Genomic DNA, 15,965 nt, shown 5'->3' on the forward strand with positions numbered 1-15,965 from the left:
TAGTATAGTATAGTATAGTATAGTCCTACCCAGGACTATACTATACTATAATGTAGTGTAGTATAATAAAGCATAGCATAGTTCCATCCAGGATGATGGTATAGTATAGAATAGTATAGATTAATATAGTCCTACCCAGGACTATAGTATAGTATAGTATAGTATAGTCCTACCCAGGACTATAGTATAGTGTAGTATAGGGATGCACAGAAATTTCGGCCGCCGAAAATTTTCGGCCGAAATAGCATTATCGGTTTCGGCCGAAACGTAAGAAAGCGCCGAAAATAAAAGCCGAAATTGTCGCCACGCCTCTCCCATCCTCCCGTCTCGTTTGCGCTGTCATTACGCATCAAACACGGAGTATGTCGGCGGTTTGGAAGCACTTCAAAGTTTCAGATGAGGACAGCAAAGTTGCAATATGCAACATTTTTTTAATACAAACAAAAAGAAAATATTTTAAACATGTTTTTTAATGAAGCCATTTTCAGTTTCGGTATCGGTTTTCGGCCAAGTGCATCCAAAAATTTCGGTTTCGTTTTCGGCCCAGAATTTTCATTTCGGTGCATCTCTAGTGTAGTATAGTGTGGTATAGTATAGTCCTACCTAGAACTATAGTATAGTATTGTATAGTCTTACCCAGGACTATAGTATAGTATAGTATAGTGTGGTATAGTATAGTCCTACCCAGAACTATAGTATAGTATAGTACAGTATAGTATAGTATAGTATAGTATAGTCCTACCCAGAACTATGGTATAGTATAGTATAGCATAGTGTGGTATAGTATAGTCCTACCCAGAGCTTAAGTATAGTATAGTGGTATAGTGTGGTATAGTGTGGTACAGTATAGTCCTACGCAGAACTATAGTATAGTATTGTATTGTATAGTCTTACCCGGGACTATAGTATAGTATAGTATAGTATAGTATAGTGTGGTATAGTATAGTCCTACGCAGAACTATAGTATAGTATTGTATTATATAGTCTTACCCGGGACTATAGTATGGTATGGTATAGTATAGTATAGTATAGTATAGTATAGTATAGTATAGTATAGTATAGTATAGTCCTACCCAGGACTATAGTATAGTGTAGTATAGTGTGGTATAGTATAGTCCTACCCAGAACTATAGTATAGTATTGTATTGTATTGTATAATCTTACCCAGGACTATAGTATGGTATAGTATAGTATAGTATAGTATAGTATAGTATAGTATAGTGTAGTGTAGTATAGTATAGTGTGGTATAGTATAGTCCTACCCAGAACTATAGTATGGTATAATATACTATAGTATAATATAGTATAGTATACTATATACCACTGGAATAGGCTCAAGGCCCTCAGCGACCCGGAACAGGATAAACTATTAGTACAGTGCAGTGTAGTATATTGAGATGTAGTGTAGTATAGTATAGTACAGTACAGTATAGTGTGGCATATTTTACTATATTATAGCACAGTACAATGTAGAACAGTATAGTGTTATGTGGTACAGTATAATGTTGTGTAGTATAGTATCGCATAGGATGGTGTAGTATAGTAACTATCTCACTGAGCTAAGATTCGCTATAGTATACCCTATAAAAAATGTTTCAACAGTAGAGAAGATGGAAAAAAATAGTAGTTTCCTTTATAGTGAAATATTCCAAATGGCCCATAAGGAACCAAAACGAAGAGCAAAGTTCAGGAATAAAAAAGACGGAAATTGTTAATGAGATACTTTGAATAGTTTGTTTTATTGTGATATTTTGGTTTATGGGTTAAACTTCACAAACCACTAATGATCTCAAAAATCTTCAAGGAAACTTAAAAGCAGCATTTCACATGGAGCTGTATTTAAACATACTGCTTATAGAAGTGTACTCCTGGGCCATCTTGCATACTGTGCTTTCTGGTTAAAGAATAATTAGGATGAGCTCATTAATTAACAGATCAGGAGAGTCATGGGAGATGATGATGATGATGACGATGATGAAGATAATGACTGTGGATTTTTGAGTATAATGAAAAGCTTCATTGTGGGGCCTTAGACTTGAGATGTGCGGCTACTATATTTGTGATTAATCACATGATCTTGTCCTCTGAGGGGTAAAAATAGGAGGCATTTGAAAGTTCTCATGCACTGTTATGAAAAATATCCTAATTCGTGCGTGATAATAGGACGAGTTTTGTAACAAAATGTCAATGAAAATTTTAATCGCTGATAGTGTAAACTGTAACCATGACAGTCATAGAGGTGTGCAATCATTTGTAGTGTTTCTTTATTTTTTTTTATGCTGATTTGCAGTGATTTCGCAGGAATATGCTTTGGATTTCTGTCAGTGCTTAAATGAGGTCAGCTATGTTTAGAGTTTATGTTCTGTATTGCACAACCAGCAGTTTTGTCCTTGTCTCGTTTCTCCTTATCTCAGAGATCCTAATAGAGGGCTTGTCTGTTTAGACCTGTTCACTGTTTGATGTTTTCTAAGAATAGGAAAAGGAAGTAAATGGTGAATCAAGGCATGGTGAAAAACAAAACAAAATCCAATTAGGATTAAATTTCACAATTATAAACCAGGTTATGTGTTCACACTTGAAGCCCATTAAGTTAGCATTCGCTTCACCAATCTAAGCTTAAAAACATAATTTTCAGGTATTTATTGACAGACCTCATCGCAACTCCTTTCAGGGATTTTAATGTAATCATTTCATGCATGTGTGTGTGTGTGTGTGTATGGGACGAGGGGTTTTGGGGGTCATCTCCGATTGCATGTCTACTGCTAAAGTAGGTAAGGAGACTGGAGGTGTTGAAACTCAGACACTCCTGTTTAAAGTGGGCCACTGCGGTATGCCTGGAATGAGTACAGACGGACAAGAGACAGACAGACACATTCAGAATGACTTGATTTATTGTGTAATAACTTTATTGTCATTTCTAGAAACCAGGTATATTAATATAAAAAGGTGATATTCATTTATTATTCAAAAGCTACAGCACAACTATAAAAATCCCCTCTCTGTGTATTTGTCTTTCCTTCTTTATCCCTCTCGCTTCCTCTCTCTCTCTTTCACACACACACACACTCTCCCCTTCACGCTCTCTCTCCCCACCTCGTTCCTTCCTCTGCATGGTATAGAGTAGGACAGGCTGAACTTCACACTCGGCTTTAGTGCCAGACAAACCCTCTGTCTCCCTCTGTCTCTCTCTGTCCGTCTGTCTTTCTCTTCTTCTCTACCTGTCTCTGCATCTCTCTGTCTCTCTGTCTGTCATGCGAAGTTGGAGGTCGTGCTCTTGCGGAGAGTGTTTCAGGTGGATTGTAAAGAGGGTGTGCTGTTGTGAAGGAACAGGTGCGTACTGTATGTACGAGACATTAAACTGTGTGTGTGTGTGTGTGTGCATGCAGATTTTGCTAGTTTGTTCCAGTCTTTTACACGACATTGAGACGAGTGTGTGCGCATGTGTGTGCGTGAGGTGTTAATGAATGAAGTGTGTACATTTCTCATGTTGATAAGGTCACAGTGCTGGTTTCTGGTTTCTCCAGGCTTAGTTAATGAACAGGTTCGTTCTGAAACTGTTGGAAATTGTTAAACTTTTGACCTCAGCGCCGCTGAGCAGGTGAGTGAGCCGGACCCTGGACCCCACGTTCAACCCTGCAACCTGCGACGGGACGCACGCTGAACCCACTCACACTCGAGTCATGTCAGAGCGAACGGCTCGTTTTTACACATCACAGGCATAAACTTAAACTCTTTTACTTCAAAAAAGATGTTTATTTAAACTAAATACAAGTTTTATGGATTTATGGATTTTATTCAGAATAAAAATACACAAAAAGTGACAGTAAAATTAGATCTTAGGACCTGACTATTAGTTCTTTTTTATATCTTTATATTTAAAAATGACTGTTTTTGTTTATTATTTTAGATTTGGAGAAATAATATTACAACATTGTCAATTAGAATGGTCTGCTTTATAAATGTTTTAAAATACATTGTAGCCAATAAATATAACTTTTTTTAATTAAGCTTCAAAAATTAATTATTTTTCATTTATTTTTATATTTCTTAATATGAAAGGGAAAAATAAAGGAACAAATTATTATGAAGTAATAAGTCATTTATTTTTAAATAAACTTCGTTATGGTTTCACTCGATATACAGTATATATTTTGAGCAGTATATTTTTTGTAATGTTACATTTAATGATAAAGTGAAATTTTACGATTTTTTTTATCTTATTAGATTTTTTTTCTCATCTTCTACTTGTCCTTAAGTGTCTTAGTAAATAGATTTTGTTTTCTGACTATTTGTGTCTGTGTGTGTGTGTGGTTGTGATTTTGTGTGTGTGTGTGCATCTAAGCTTGCACTGTTTTCTTCTAACCTAATTTCTGATAAACACTCCAGTGGCTTCTGCCGCCTGTTTGCCTTTGAAGCTGCATTTGATCTCGACTGCGCAGAGATCCTGTATGGCGCTTCGGTTATGAATCTTTTCCAGTTCTTTTTTTTTTGTTTGGATTATACAGCTAAAAATATCCCTCACATTCTACAGAGGTATATGTTATTAAAAAATAAAAGGCACGGTGCCTACGGGGTTGAGGGCTCAAGTCTGTGTGCATGAAGGTTGCATGTTCTCCTCGGGCTTGGTGGGTTTCCTCTGGGTTCTCCAATTTCCTCCCACAGTCCAAAGACATGCAGGTTAGGCTAATTGCCGTTTCCAAATTGTCTGTAGTGTGTTTGTGTGAATGTGTTTCTGCCTTTTGCCCTAAGTCTCCTGGGATAGGCTCCAGGCCCCTGCGACCCTGTGCAGAATAAGCAATATAAAAGATGAATGAATGAAAAACATGCCATCTGTATTTAAAATTTGACTTTTATTTGTAAAGTTTTGTAATTGAAGTAGACATAATCGACACATGCTCAGCACATGAACTTGTTTCAAGGTTCTCAGGTTTCTAATAATAAAATTGAGGTGGAGAAGAATACTAATTACAATTTAATTTAAATCGCTACTATACTCCTAGATTATTACATTAATCGTTCATCATTGATGATCAAATACAGTATGTGCTCCTTTCTCAATATGAAGTCTGCAAATATGACAAATTAAAATTTTAAGATCTGAATTGCATTCCAAGTTTCTACTCCCTGCACACAATTTTAACTTCAGTTGCAGTAATTCAACCACCAATTGAAATAATGGCATAATGGCAGCATGGTGTCGGCAGCACGGTGGCATAGCAACCCTGTACAGTACAAGCGTGAGAGAGTGAATAAATCACACATAAAATGGATTAAATTTAGATTGTAGTGGCACATTCCTCTCATCCTGCATTTAATATAAGCAGTAAATATTATCGTCCTCATGTCAGATTGATTTTTTTTTTAGCACAGATTGATTGAGGTGGAAGAGATGATGCATACAAGCTTGTTGTTGGAAAATCTGATGCATAATTGGAAAGTGTACTGAAACGCATGATTGGACAAAATGTCTTGGGTTATGATCCAAAACATTTTACTGCTAATGTGTTAAGTGAGGGCATTTGATTTTTTTGTTTTTGTTTCTTGTAAGCAGTAACTAACTACAGACCATACAGACTATCGATCACTATTTTTTTTATTATTACTTTTTATTGATTACTTAATTATGAACACAAGCAAACAAACAAAAGAAATGCTTCACGAGTGGAAAAAGGAAAGAAGAAACAATATATAATAAATAAACCAGGCGGCGATCTGGCTTAGTGGTTAGCCCTGTTGCCTTGCACCTCAAGGTTCCGGGTTCGATTCCCACCTCTGGTCTGTGTGCATGTTCAGAGGAAACCCTGTGCTTGGTGGGTTTCCTCTGAGGACTCCGGTTTCCTCCGACAGTCCAAAGGCCTGTATATTAGGCTGATTGACGTTTCCAAGTTTGCCCGTAGTGTGTGTGCCCTGCAATAGATTGGCAACCTGTCCAGGATGTACCCCGACTTGTGCCCTAAGTCTCCTGGGGTAGGCTCGAAGCGGTATAGACGATGAGATCAGATGAATAAATTAATTAATAAATATAAAAAATAAAGAAGGGGGTTAAGAAAGGGTTGTTACACACATGGCTTTAATTGACAGACCAAAACTAATCACTCCATTCCGTCTTTACCAAAAACTATAGTAGATTTATATGAATAGATCTAATAATCTATTAATATTATCAATTGTTAGAGATGCAGATAAAATTCGTTGCACATTCCAAAATTAAAGTTTGTAAAAGTTAGGAATGTCAGACAGAACACAAGTGGGTTTGTGGTTCAAACCAGCCTTTAAAAAATGATCTTTTGGAGAGAAAAACAACACTGTTTTTCACTTGATATTATGTCATTAAGCATAGTTACAAAGTATTTTCCAACTCCAAGTTCCAATTTCAAGAGAATAGGACGTTATTTTATTCCTGGTGAAATTGCTGAATCAGCAAATGACAAACACATGGGAGCTATTTGTGATAGATGATATAGTAGGTGACGGCTTCCTGGAATGTGTCAAAGATGTTGCCAGGTTGGAAAAGCTGACGAGCAGACAAGCGTCGTGTCACTGCTGAGATAATCAGTTTATTCTCAATCTGGAAACAAGGCACAGTTGTTTTGGTACTTTCCTTTTCTCTTACTCAATATTTAGTCATGAATACGTTTGTTGCTATGTGCGTGTTGAAGCATTACACGGACCCTCTAGCACAGTTTCACTTCTTTACAACACGAGAAAACACTCACTGAGTCATGTGTGTGAGTGGTATGTTGGAATGTTGTAGTGTGTGCACTCTGGCGCAGACGGAGCAGGTCAGTCCGGTTTGGCAATCTGGCTTTGAGCTACCTGGTGACACTTCCTGTGTTAAACCTCGGAGAAGGGAGTAGTGTCTTCTTCTGAATTCAATGCTGGATTTGTGCTTATTTTACTCCTTTAAAAAGTAAGGCTGCAGATTTCTGGTGTGGTTAAGATACCATGTTTTATGTTGTATAAAATGCTATTTCTTTTCTTTTAGTTGATTTGCTGATACTAATAAGCACAAAAATGCTTCTTCTATAGAGAATTACCCAGTGGGCAGTTCAGAGGTGAAGTCGGAGTCGGTGACATCACTGCAGCCTCAGACATCTGTGACCTCATTGCCGAGCAGCTCACCAGGACCCAAGCGCTCGGGAACGACTGGAAACACGTTAAAGAAGTGGCTTACCAGCCCTGTGCGACGGCTCAGCCACGGCAAGGGAGACAACGCCAACGCCAAGAAACCCAACAACAAACAGCGAAAACGTGACGGTCGCAAGAGCGTGGACCTCGGAGCTCAGCAGGAGGACAGTGCCGAGGAGGTGGGCGGAGTCAGGGGACAGTGTGGGAGGGGGTTGATAAGGAGGACAGAATGCATGTCGTGATAAAAATGTAAGCAGTGAGAAATGTCCGCTGATAATAAGCACCTATCATTGATTATTTTCCTGTAACAGCACAACCTTTTAGTGTTTAATTCTTCTGAGGGTTGATACAGAGTGCATAACGAGTAGTCTTTTAATCACCTTTTCCAGATATACTATTAGTCATATATTAGAATTTTCTTTTAAATTTGTAAAGCTGCTTCAAGACAATGACCATTTTTAAAGGCTCTATATGAATAAAATTAAATTGTGTGTTAGGGTGTGTTTCACATCCTTCTCTTTCTGACTTTACAGAGAGGAAGGAGAGGAGCAAACAGCGGAGGAGAGGACGAAGCCGAAGACGAGCCACACACACCTCTACCTCCCCCGATGGAGATCATTAAAGATCCCTCAGCGCAGGAGGAGAAGGTTTCTGAAGCTCCTTGTGCAGACTTTTGCACTCAACTGTAAACACTGCGTTTATACTAATTAGAATAATTCTGTTTGTCAGAGTCCAGAGCCTGGATCCTTTGGGTCCGATCAAACACCCCGAGACCCAGAAACAGAGAAGAAGAACAAAGCTCTGAGAGGACGCATGTAAGAGTCGACCTAAAAACAGAAGTGTGTGTGTGTGTGTGTGTACATGTGTGTGTAGTAAACATCCCACTGAAAGGTGTTCTCTTTACAGGTTTGTATTGAATGAAATGGTGCAGACAGAGAAGGACTATGTCAAGGACTTGGGTACGGTAGTAGAGGTGAGTGCGATATGATGAAACTGGTACATAAACAGTACAATGTGTGTATACTGTACATAATCATATAATCTGCGCTGTAACACCTTCTGATTTAGGACACACAGGCCATATTTCTCTTTCGTGTATTTTAAAGGGTTTCATGAAGAGGATTGCCGAAAAGGGAGTTTCCGAGGACATGGCGGGGAAAGATAAGATTGTTTTCGGAAATATTCATCAAATCTACGACTGGCACAAAGAGTGGGTCGTGTTTTACTTCCTACTGCTTATACAGAAAGTGTGTTTAAAGATTGTAATTATATTCATTTTTATGATTTTAGCATTATCTTCGTCAAGCTATGAAATCATATACAGTGGAACCTCGGATTACGAGTAACGCGGTTCACGAGTGTTCCGGAAGACAAGCAAAGATTTTTAATAAATTTTTACTTAAAAAACGAGCGTTGTCATGGTTTACGAGCTCCGAGTATCATGTATAACGCATGCGCTCCCCTGCTGGGTCTTAGTGCTCGTCTCTTACTGGTATAATCAATCCGTGTGTGTGTGTTTCTTTCTCTTGCCCTGCAGAGTATGTATGTTATGTGTGAAAAACACACACACACAGCGCCTGTGCGCATAAATGGAAACACTTATTGGTCGGGATTTATTTTTACTTTTTTTAAGGGAACATGCAGGTTAATTTGTTTTATTTTTTCTTTATATTTTGTGTTAATTATTTTTATGTATTTATTTTTTTGAGCTGTGGAATGAATTTATATAATTTCCATTATTTCTTATGGAAAATGTGATTTGATTTACGAGTGTTTTGGAATACGAGCCCGCTTCCTGAACGAATTATGCTCGTAATCCGAGGTTCCACTGTACATACAAAACTAATAACTTGGCACAAAACTGAAAGCGGTTATGAGACATTTTATCTAGTAGCCCTTAAAACTCTTAGCCATTTTTTTTTTGCAGTTTGTTTTTTTATTAACATATAGGTCCCAGGATTGTGCAGTATGATATATAAAATATATCCTTTTAAAATAGATAATATGATGAACTGAATTTGAATTGATTTTAACCAGCTATACAAACTAGTATTTAGCTAGTCTGACTTGGGGTTATTCCCACGCTAGCTATTTTTATGCTAGTAGTAATATTTCTTAAGTTAGCAGAGAATAAGAGCTAATACACATCACTGTAATCTATTTGCTCTTATGTACATTTTGTATTGATTAAAACTGTTAGCGATTAGCAAGCAATTGTTATTAGTCAGGTCAGAGTCATTATCATCCTAGGTAATGTGAGAATCAGAAATACAGCTGATGTTAGCTTCTTAACCTTGGTGGTAGATCTACTAATTTATCATCAAGAACTAAAATCAGTGTGTGACTTTTACAAATGCTTCTTTTACTTTAGGAGAATACACCAGAGAATGTATTAAAGTTATTGAGTAACTCTGACAATTCAACAGAACGTATTGGTCTTGTGTATAAGACGTTTTTTTTATTTTAATTTCTGAAATGATTTCTTTGGCTGATTTGAAGGTTTTTCATGGGAGAACTGGAGAAATGCCTGCAAGATCACGACAAACTGGCTGAGCTTTTCATCAAACATGTGAGTTGAATAAAACATGCACTGTTACAGTCTTACTATAAAGGAAATAGGGAAATAATAAACCAGGAGAATTTGGTTAAAAAACAACTTTAATCTAGGAAAACCCACCACACATTTCTTTTCCCTATTTCATAACCAGGCACAGTATAATTTACTAGAATTAAAAGATAGGAATACTGTAATAGTGTGGTATGGTATAGTGTAGTTAAGATTAACTAGTATCGACCATTAAAATCTTTACGTTTGTGTTCATATTGTCCATATTTTTTCTAATTTAATATTTTATTTTATTCTATTCTATTTTGTGATGTTCCATTATTGTGTTATACACAGAACATGCATGTGTGTGAGAGACAGAGACAGGGAGAGACATACAGTAGAGAGACAGAGCTCATAATGTATGTACTGTACTTTCCAATTCCAGGAGAGGCGACTGCATATGTATGTGATCTACTGTCAGAACAAACCCCGCTCTGAGTTCATAGTGGCTGAATATGACACGTTCTTTGAGGTGAGAAATGATTAAAAAGGGAAAAAAACACACTGGTTCTTAATTCCTACATGATTTTATTTGACCTATCTCTTTATTGGCTCAAACAGGAAGTCCAGCAGGAGATCAGCTCCAGGATGTCTATCAGTGATTATCTGATCAAACCCATACAGCGAATTACCAAATATCAGCTATTGCTCAAGGTGTCGTATTGTAACAGTAATAACTGCTTTATCTAACACCATGGTTGTGTTTCTAGATATGATATGTGTGTGTGTGTGTTTCTTTTCAGGACTTCTTGAAATACAGCTCTAAAGCAGGTTTGGACTGTCAGGAAATAGAGGTAAGAAGCTTAGACAAGCTTTTATATGCATCCTTATGTGTACAGGGTTTCATTAAGCTATTATAAAGCACTTGCAATATAAATTGACTCTATATTGCATTATGCAAAAGTTAGCATCCCTCATTAAACTAAAAATAATATATGAAAGTATATTCTTTGTCAGGCTTTTGCCGTTATCCTCATTGTCTCCTGAACCTGTATGTGAGGAATTAAACAAGTAGAGTTTGTGCTGTTTATAGGAAAGTTTTCAATGACAGGGTTGTTTATAATGTCTGTTATAACCACAGCAATTAGAATTTTTATTTAGAAAGAAAATAATACTTAAATATATTACTGGTAATTCATATCAATTCATAATTACATTTAATGTTATGGAATGTCCATGAAACGAGTTAGTTCCTGTTATACAATTAGTCATTCCTTAACCAGGCCGTCTTGTTAGCGGTCCCACACCAGGGAGTGCTCCCTCGAACGATTGCACACTCCGAGGAAAGTCTTATGCAATCCCTTATGCCTGCATGAGCTCACAGAAGCCTGTCATTCGCTAGCATTGCTATGAGTGGTGTGAGAGTGCGAATGTTTGATTTCCCCCTCCCAGGGGAGAGAGCAGGTCCAATCCGCCTTTCTAGGCTACTGGCTTCGGATGGCTGTAACATCACCTCGGAATCGGTCTTGCGAAGTTAGTGGCTGGCGCTTTATCGCTGCACCACTTGGGGGCCACCGAACTTGTTTTATTTCCCCTAAAAACTGTCTTGCATCATATAAACTGTTATAAAGTCCTGACACTGGAGACTCCTTCCTTTACAAAACTCTATAAGTCCTAAAACTTTAAACTGTACTACAGAAATAATAATGTATTAAAATGAGTCTGTCGAGAGGATATAAAAGTGCCCGGCGTAAAAGTTCTACAAATTTTTTGACTGGTAGCATTTTGAAAGCTAAACATACCGAATGCAGTGATAATGAGGGAATGTGTAAATATCCAGATGTTCTAACTCTCACTTCTCCTGCCTGTAGAAAGCAGTTGACCTGATGTTCCTGGTGCCCAAACGTTGCAATGATATGATGAACTTGGGGAGGTTGCAGGGCTATGAGGTGAGGCTTCTTTAACATACCAAATGACACACACACACACATCAGGAATCAGTTGCGGTCGAATCTGATTTAAGATCACATAAAGAAACACTTTTTCATGTGTTGCTAAGGGTGTTTGGCCCAAATACTAAAGTCCACACCCAAGATTAGATGCGCAGTTGTGCATATTGTCTATGTACTGAGGGTATGAAATGAAAGTAGACCAGAGACCACCGTTTCCAGATGTCAGGGATCAGTTTTCTTCTACCACACCCAGGTTCTAAAGAAACAGCTTTCACATTTGACCCAAAGTACCGAAATGCGGAAACACCCTAGCGCTGCGCTAATTGAACCTCCAGGTCATCTAAGTCATATCTCTTGCCATACAGATGGCTTCTATCTTACATGCTTGGCTAACACTGCTAATATTGCATATTTAGGGAAAACTGACAGCTCAGGGCAAGCTGCTGCAGCAGGACACGTTCTTCGTGACGGAGCAAGACACGGGCGTTCTCTCTCGCAGTAAAGAGCGCAGAGTCTTCCTCTTTGAGCAAATCGTCATCTTCAGCGAGCTTCTTCGCAAAGGATCCTCGACGCCCGGATACCAGTTTAAGAAGAGCATCAAGGTACAGAAAAGCGAGTCTGGAAATCCATAAGTGTAAGCCGGATGAATCGCTGTGAATGTATTGTCACTATGGAAACCATAAATGATCAGCATTAAAATAAACCTGTGATTTTATTTACAGCCACGATTCTGACCAATCAGAACGTAGAATAGAGAACGATAGGTTCGAATATGGATTTATCCTGACATACAGCATTCGTTTTTTGTTAAGGTGAGCTTCCTGAGCATGGAACAGCACGTAGAGGGAGACCCGTGTAAGTTCGTGCTAGCGTGCCGCGGCTCATCCGAGAGGCTAACGCTACAGGCTGCGAATATAGACATTAAGCAGGAGTGGGTACAGAGCATACGGGAACTTCTGGACATGCAGAGCAACTTCCTTACAGGTAGGAGACTCCACTTGATATCACTGAGAACAAGATCAGTGCATGAGGTCGTTCATATAAAGCTCTATTTCATGGATAATATTCTGTTCCCTTTAAAAGTGCTTTGTGGCCTGTAATTAGCTAAATGGATGCAGAGGATTTGGCTGATTCGCCCTTATACAGAACACCGCTTTATAAATCATTTCATACTGATTAACGTCGGTGTCATTTTTTTTTTCCTTTACTGTTTTCAGCGCTCCAGAACCCACAGGAGTACCAGAAGAAGGAATCCGGATCCTCTCACTCCCTGAACCGCCAAGCGTCCGGCAGCAGCCGATCCTCTTCCTCTCATCCCTCAACTCCACTTAAACCAACTTCCTCTTCGTCCAACAGCAGCCCCGGTCACAAGCAGCAGGGCAAGCAGCAGGAGGAGGAGGAGGAGGTAAGTCACATGTCATAAATCACTAACCATGAATCATGACCATCTATAGTACCCTTTACAGGACTCTAACCCATATGTCCAGACATAACACAGATTTCATGGTGAAAATGACTGCAGTGCCTCTATTAGGCTTGAGTGCTTGCACAGGTCACACCTCTACCATCTTTCAGGAGAGAAATGGACGGGTATTCTTAGCAGAGAACTGGCCTAGTTTACCTTCTGTTCGCTCATCTCTCTTCGGTCTGCAGTCTCATTCTTTCTCTCGCTCGCTTTCCCCCCTTCCCTCACTTTGTACTGCATCTTGCTTTGTAGGGCTGCAATAAATCAGCCTGTCACTAAGGAGCAGACATTTTATTTTTAAAACGTCTCAGAGCTCAACCCAGTCAAGTGTTCAGGAACGAGGACATGGGTCAAGGTCCTGATTAGTCGCAACTGTGCTGTATATTTAATATATATATATTTAAATGTTTCATACTGAGAAAAACAAACATAACACTAATGAAATGAAGAAAATAGGACAGCACCTTCGGGACATTTTAATTTATACATATGTGCATAAGTGTATGAGGGGCGTCCAAGTCAAACCTGGAAATATAACACTACAGGTTGTGCGGCCTAAAATATTCACACGGTGACAGGCAGCACAGCTTATTTGTTCATTTGTTCCACAGATACAGTAGCTTGTCGTCAACTTGCAGAAGAGACACATCTGTCTGTGAGAACTGTACACACGATCGTTTATTAACACCACTTGCACATTACAGGAACTGGGAGTTATTGCCCCCCCCCCATAAAAGGAGTTCCTGGGAGGCCAGGGTTTCAGACGTTAATAAGACAGGCGATCATGGCTCCGGCATACTGAGAAAACTTTCTACCTTGATGGTATCCAAGCACTAGTAGGATAAGTGCATTAGTGTAGCAGAGGATTATATAGAGAAATAAAGAAAGATTTCACTCTCATAACTGTGTTCTATTATTTTGTACAATTAAAAGTCTTGTTTTGACTTGAACGTGTGTTGTACAATGATTTACAGTCTAAAGTTAAGAAAAAAAAACGGTAGCAAATGAATATAAAATAATATAAATGTAATCAAATTAAATTTAAGAAATGAATGTAAAAGTAAATACAATTATTAAACACTGGCTAAAGTCTAAAGTGGAAATTATGTGTTCATGCTGTGCGTTTCGTCCTGCAGGACCCGGACGAAGCGGAGTGTAACGGCTTGTCGTCGGTAAAGGTGACGCAGGACTACAACGCCGTGAAGGAGGACGAGATCTGCGTGGTGGTGGGCGAGAAAGTGCAAATCCTGGCCACCAATCAGCAGAACATGTGTCTGGTGTATCGACCAGCCAACAGCCAATCACCCGCTGCCGAGGGCTGGGTGCCGGGACACGTGCTGTCCTCGACCCGGTAAAGCCACGCCCCCCAACCTGCTGCAAACTCTGGAATTAAAGAAACCTCACAACTCACGAACCAGCCAGCATTCAACGCTTAGTTTGACAACAGTGGACCCTACGCTAAGCCAGGACAGCACTGAGGACTCGTCAGGCTGAGTCCGTCCGTCCGTCCGTCCGCCCCGCCCTGTCCCGCCCTGTCCCGCCAGTCCCACCAGTCCCACATCTTACTGCAGTACAGCTACAGTATGAACTAGAGATGCACGCCAAGTTAGACTTGGGTGTGACATCACAACTGTTAATACGAGTCAAACAAAAAAAGAAAATTAATAAATTATATTAATAATAATAACAATAATAATAATATTGATAATAATAATAATAATAATAAAATGATTGTCTTGTATAGAGAGGAAGTTGAAGTGAAATCGTTAGTGCATTAAGTGTGGATGTTTCTGAATGTTAGTGTTCGACGTTCTCTGTTGCTCTGGAATGTACTGTTCTCTTCAAACAGCTCTCTCTCTTTCTCTCTCTCTCTCTCTCGCTCTCTCTCTCTCTCTCTTACTGTCTATGCCAAGTCATTTGCACACTGTGTATTTTTTTTTCTTTTCTTTTTTTACTGAAAGTATTTCTTGTTATTATTTGCAGTTCATTTTTAAAGTAGGGCAAACAAAAGAAAATCGAAATGAAAAACATTCTGCACTTTTTTTCCCCCAAGTTATTGCAAAGATGCCAAGTTGTGCAATACCACGATAGTCACGATGCTCATCATTGTACCTTTAATGTAACTAAGAATTTTAAATGTATTATTCTGTATCATTTGAAAGTTGTACATAATATTTTTGCCATGATAGAAAACAAATCAGAGGAGAAAAAAAAAAGAAAACAGAGCTGCTTAGCGTAAAGGCTCAGATAAACGATGGTAGTTCGCACTGCCGCCTCAGTCTCATGGTTATTTTTTACATTAGACTTCTTATTTAGAATCATCCAGTTCACGGCAGGTCAAAAAAAGAAAAAAAATGTTTACTGAAACCCATTACTGAAGTTCATTAAAGTCAGTGTTGTTTATGGAAAGATCTTTATAATTGTCAGTTTGGAGTGGCCTCATGATTGCAGCTTCTTCCTGCAGAACTTTATGTGTACATAAAAAAAAATTGATCTAGCAGGTATTATTTCACTTATTAATCTCTGGAATGTGGTTCATAATAAAGCTGGCGATTTTTCATCTTGGACATTTTTGAATTGGTGGTATTTATGTACAGATGCAGTGGATTAACAGGGATCATGTGTATTCTAACTGAGAAAAACATTCCTCTAAAATGACTCCGAGTAATGTTCAGTTCATGAGTGCTGATATAGAGCATAACAACAGTGGGACGTTTAACTATATGTATCACTCCATATCACGGGTGTTCAAACTTTAATTAAATCCACTAACTGCCGTCTGCAGGCTGGGTGTACGCAGGTCTGTACAGTCTGCAGTACTGAGGAGAGAGCAGCTGCCTGACAAAACACACATTCAAAACCAAAACCAGTC

The 15,965-nt window shown here is 38.7% G+C and overlaps 1 protein-coding gene across 3 annotated transcripts in view; it reads left to right on the top strand.

Annotated features, from left to right (window-relative positions):
• kalrnb (kalirin RhoGEF kinase b) overlaps positions 1-15,658 on the top strand; it is an 81,067-nt gene extending 65,409 nt beyond the window's left edge. For 2 of the 3 annotated variants that reach the window (XM_053498166.1, XM_053498167.1), the window contains 14 exons: positions 7,030-7,307; positions 7,662-7,775; positions 7,858-7,943; positions 8,035-8,101; positions 8,235-8,338; positions 9,628-9,697; positions 10,122-10,208; positions 10,298-10,390; positions 10,480-10,530; positions 11,548-11,625; positions 12,045-12,230; positions 12,441-12,612; positions 12,846-13,033; positions 14,230-15,658. In XM_053498166.1, the coding sequence (XP_053354141.1) occupies positions 7,030-7,307; positions 7,662-7,775; positions 7,858-7,943; positions 8,035-8,101; positions 8,235-8,338; positions 9,628-9,697; positions 10,122-10,208; positions 10,298-10,390; positions 10,480-10,530; positions 11,548-11,625; positions 12,045-12,230; positions 12,441-12,612; positions 12,846-13,033; positions 14,230-14,448 (1,793 nt within the window). In that variant the 3' untranslated portion in view covers positions 14,449-15,658. Of the gene's footprint in view, positions 1-3,189; positions 3,331-7,029; positions 7,308-7,661; positions 7,776-7,857; positions 7,944-8,034; positions 8,102-8,234; positions 8,339-9,627; positions 9,698-10,121; positions 10,209-10,297; positions 10,391-10,479; positions 10,531-11,547; positions 11,626-12,044; positions 12,231-12,440; positions 12,613-12,845; positions 13,034-14,229 lie in introns of those variants that run through there. The other variant, XM_053498169.1, reaches the window with a different exon arrangement.
• The last annotated feature ends 307 nt before the right edge of the window (positions 15,659-15,965 follow it).

This window comes from Clarias gariepinus, chromosome 6 (assembly GCF_024256425.1).
Source record: "Clarias gariepinus isolate MV-2021 ecotype Netherlands chromosome 6, CGAR_prim_01v2, whole genome shotgun sequence".
NCBI classification, from domain to species: Eukaryota; Metazoa; Chordata; class Actinopteri; order Siluriformes; family Clariidae; genus Clarias; species Clarias gariepinus.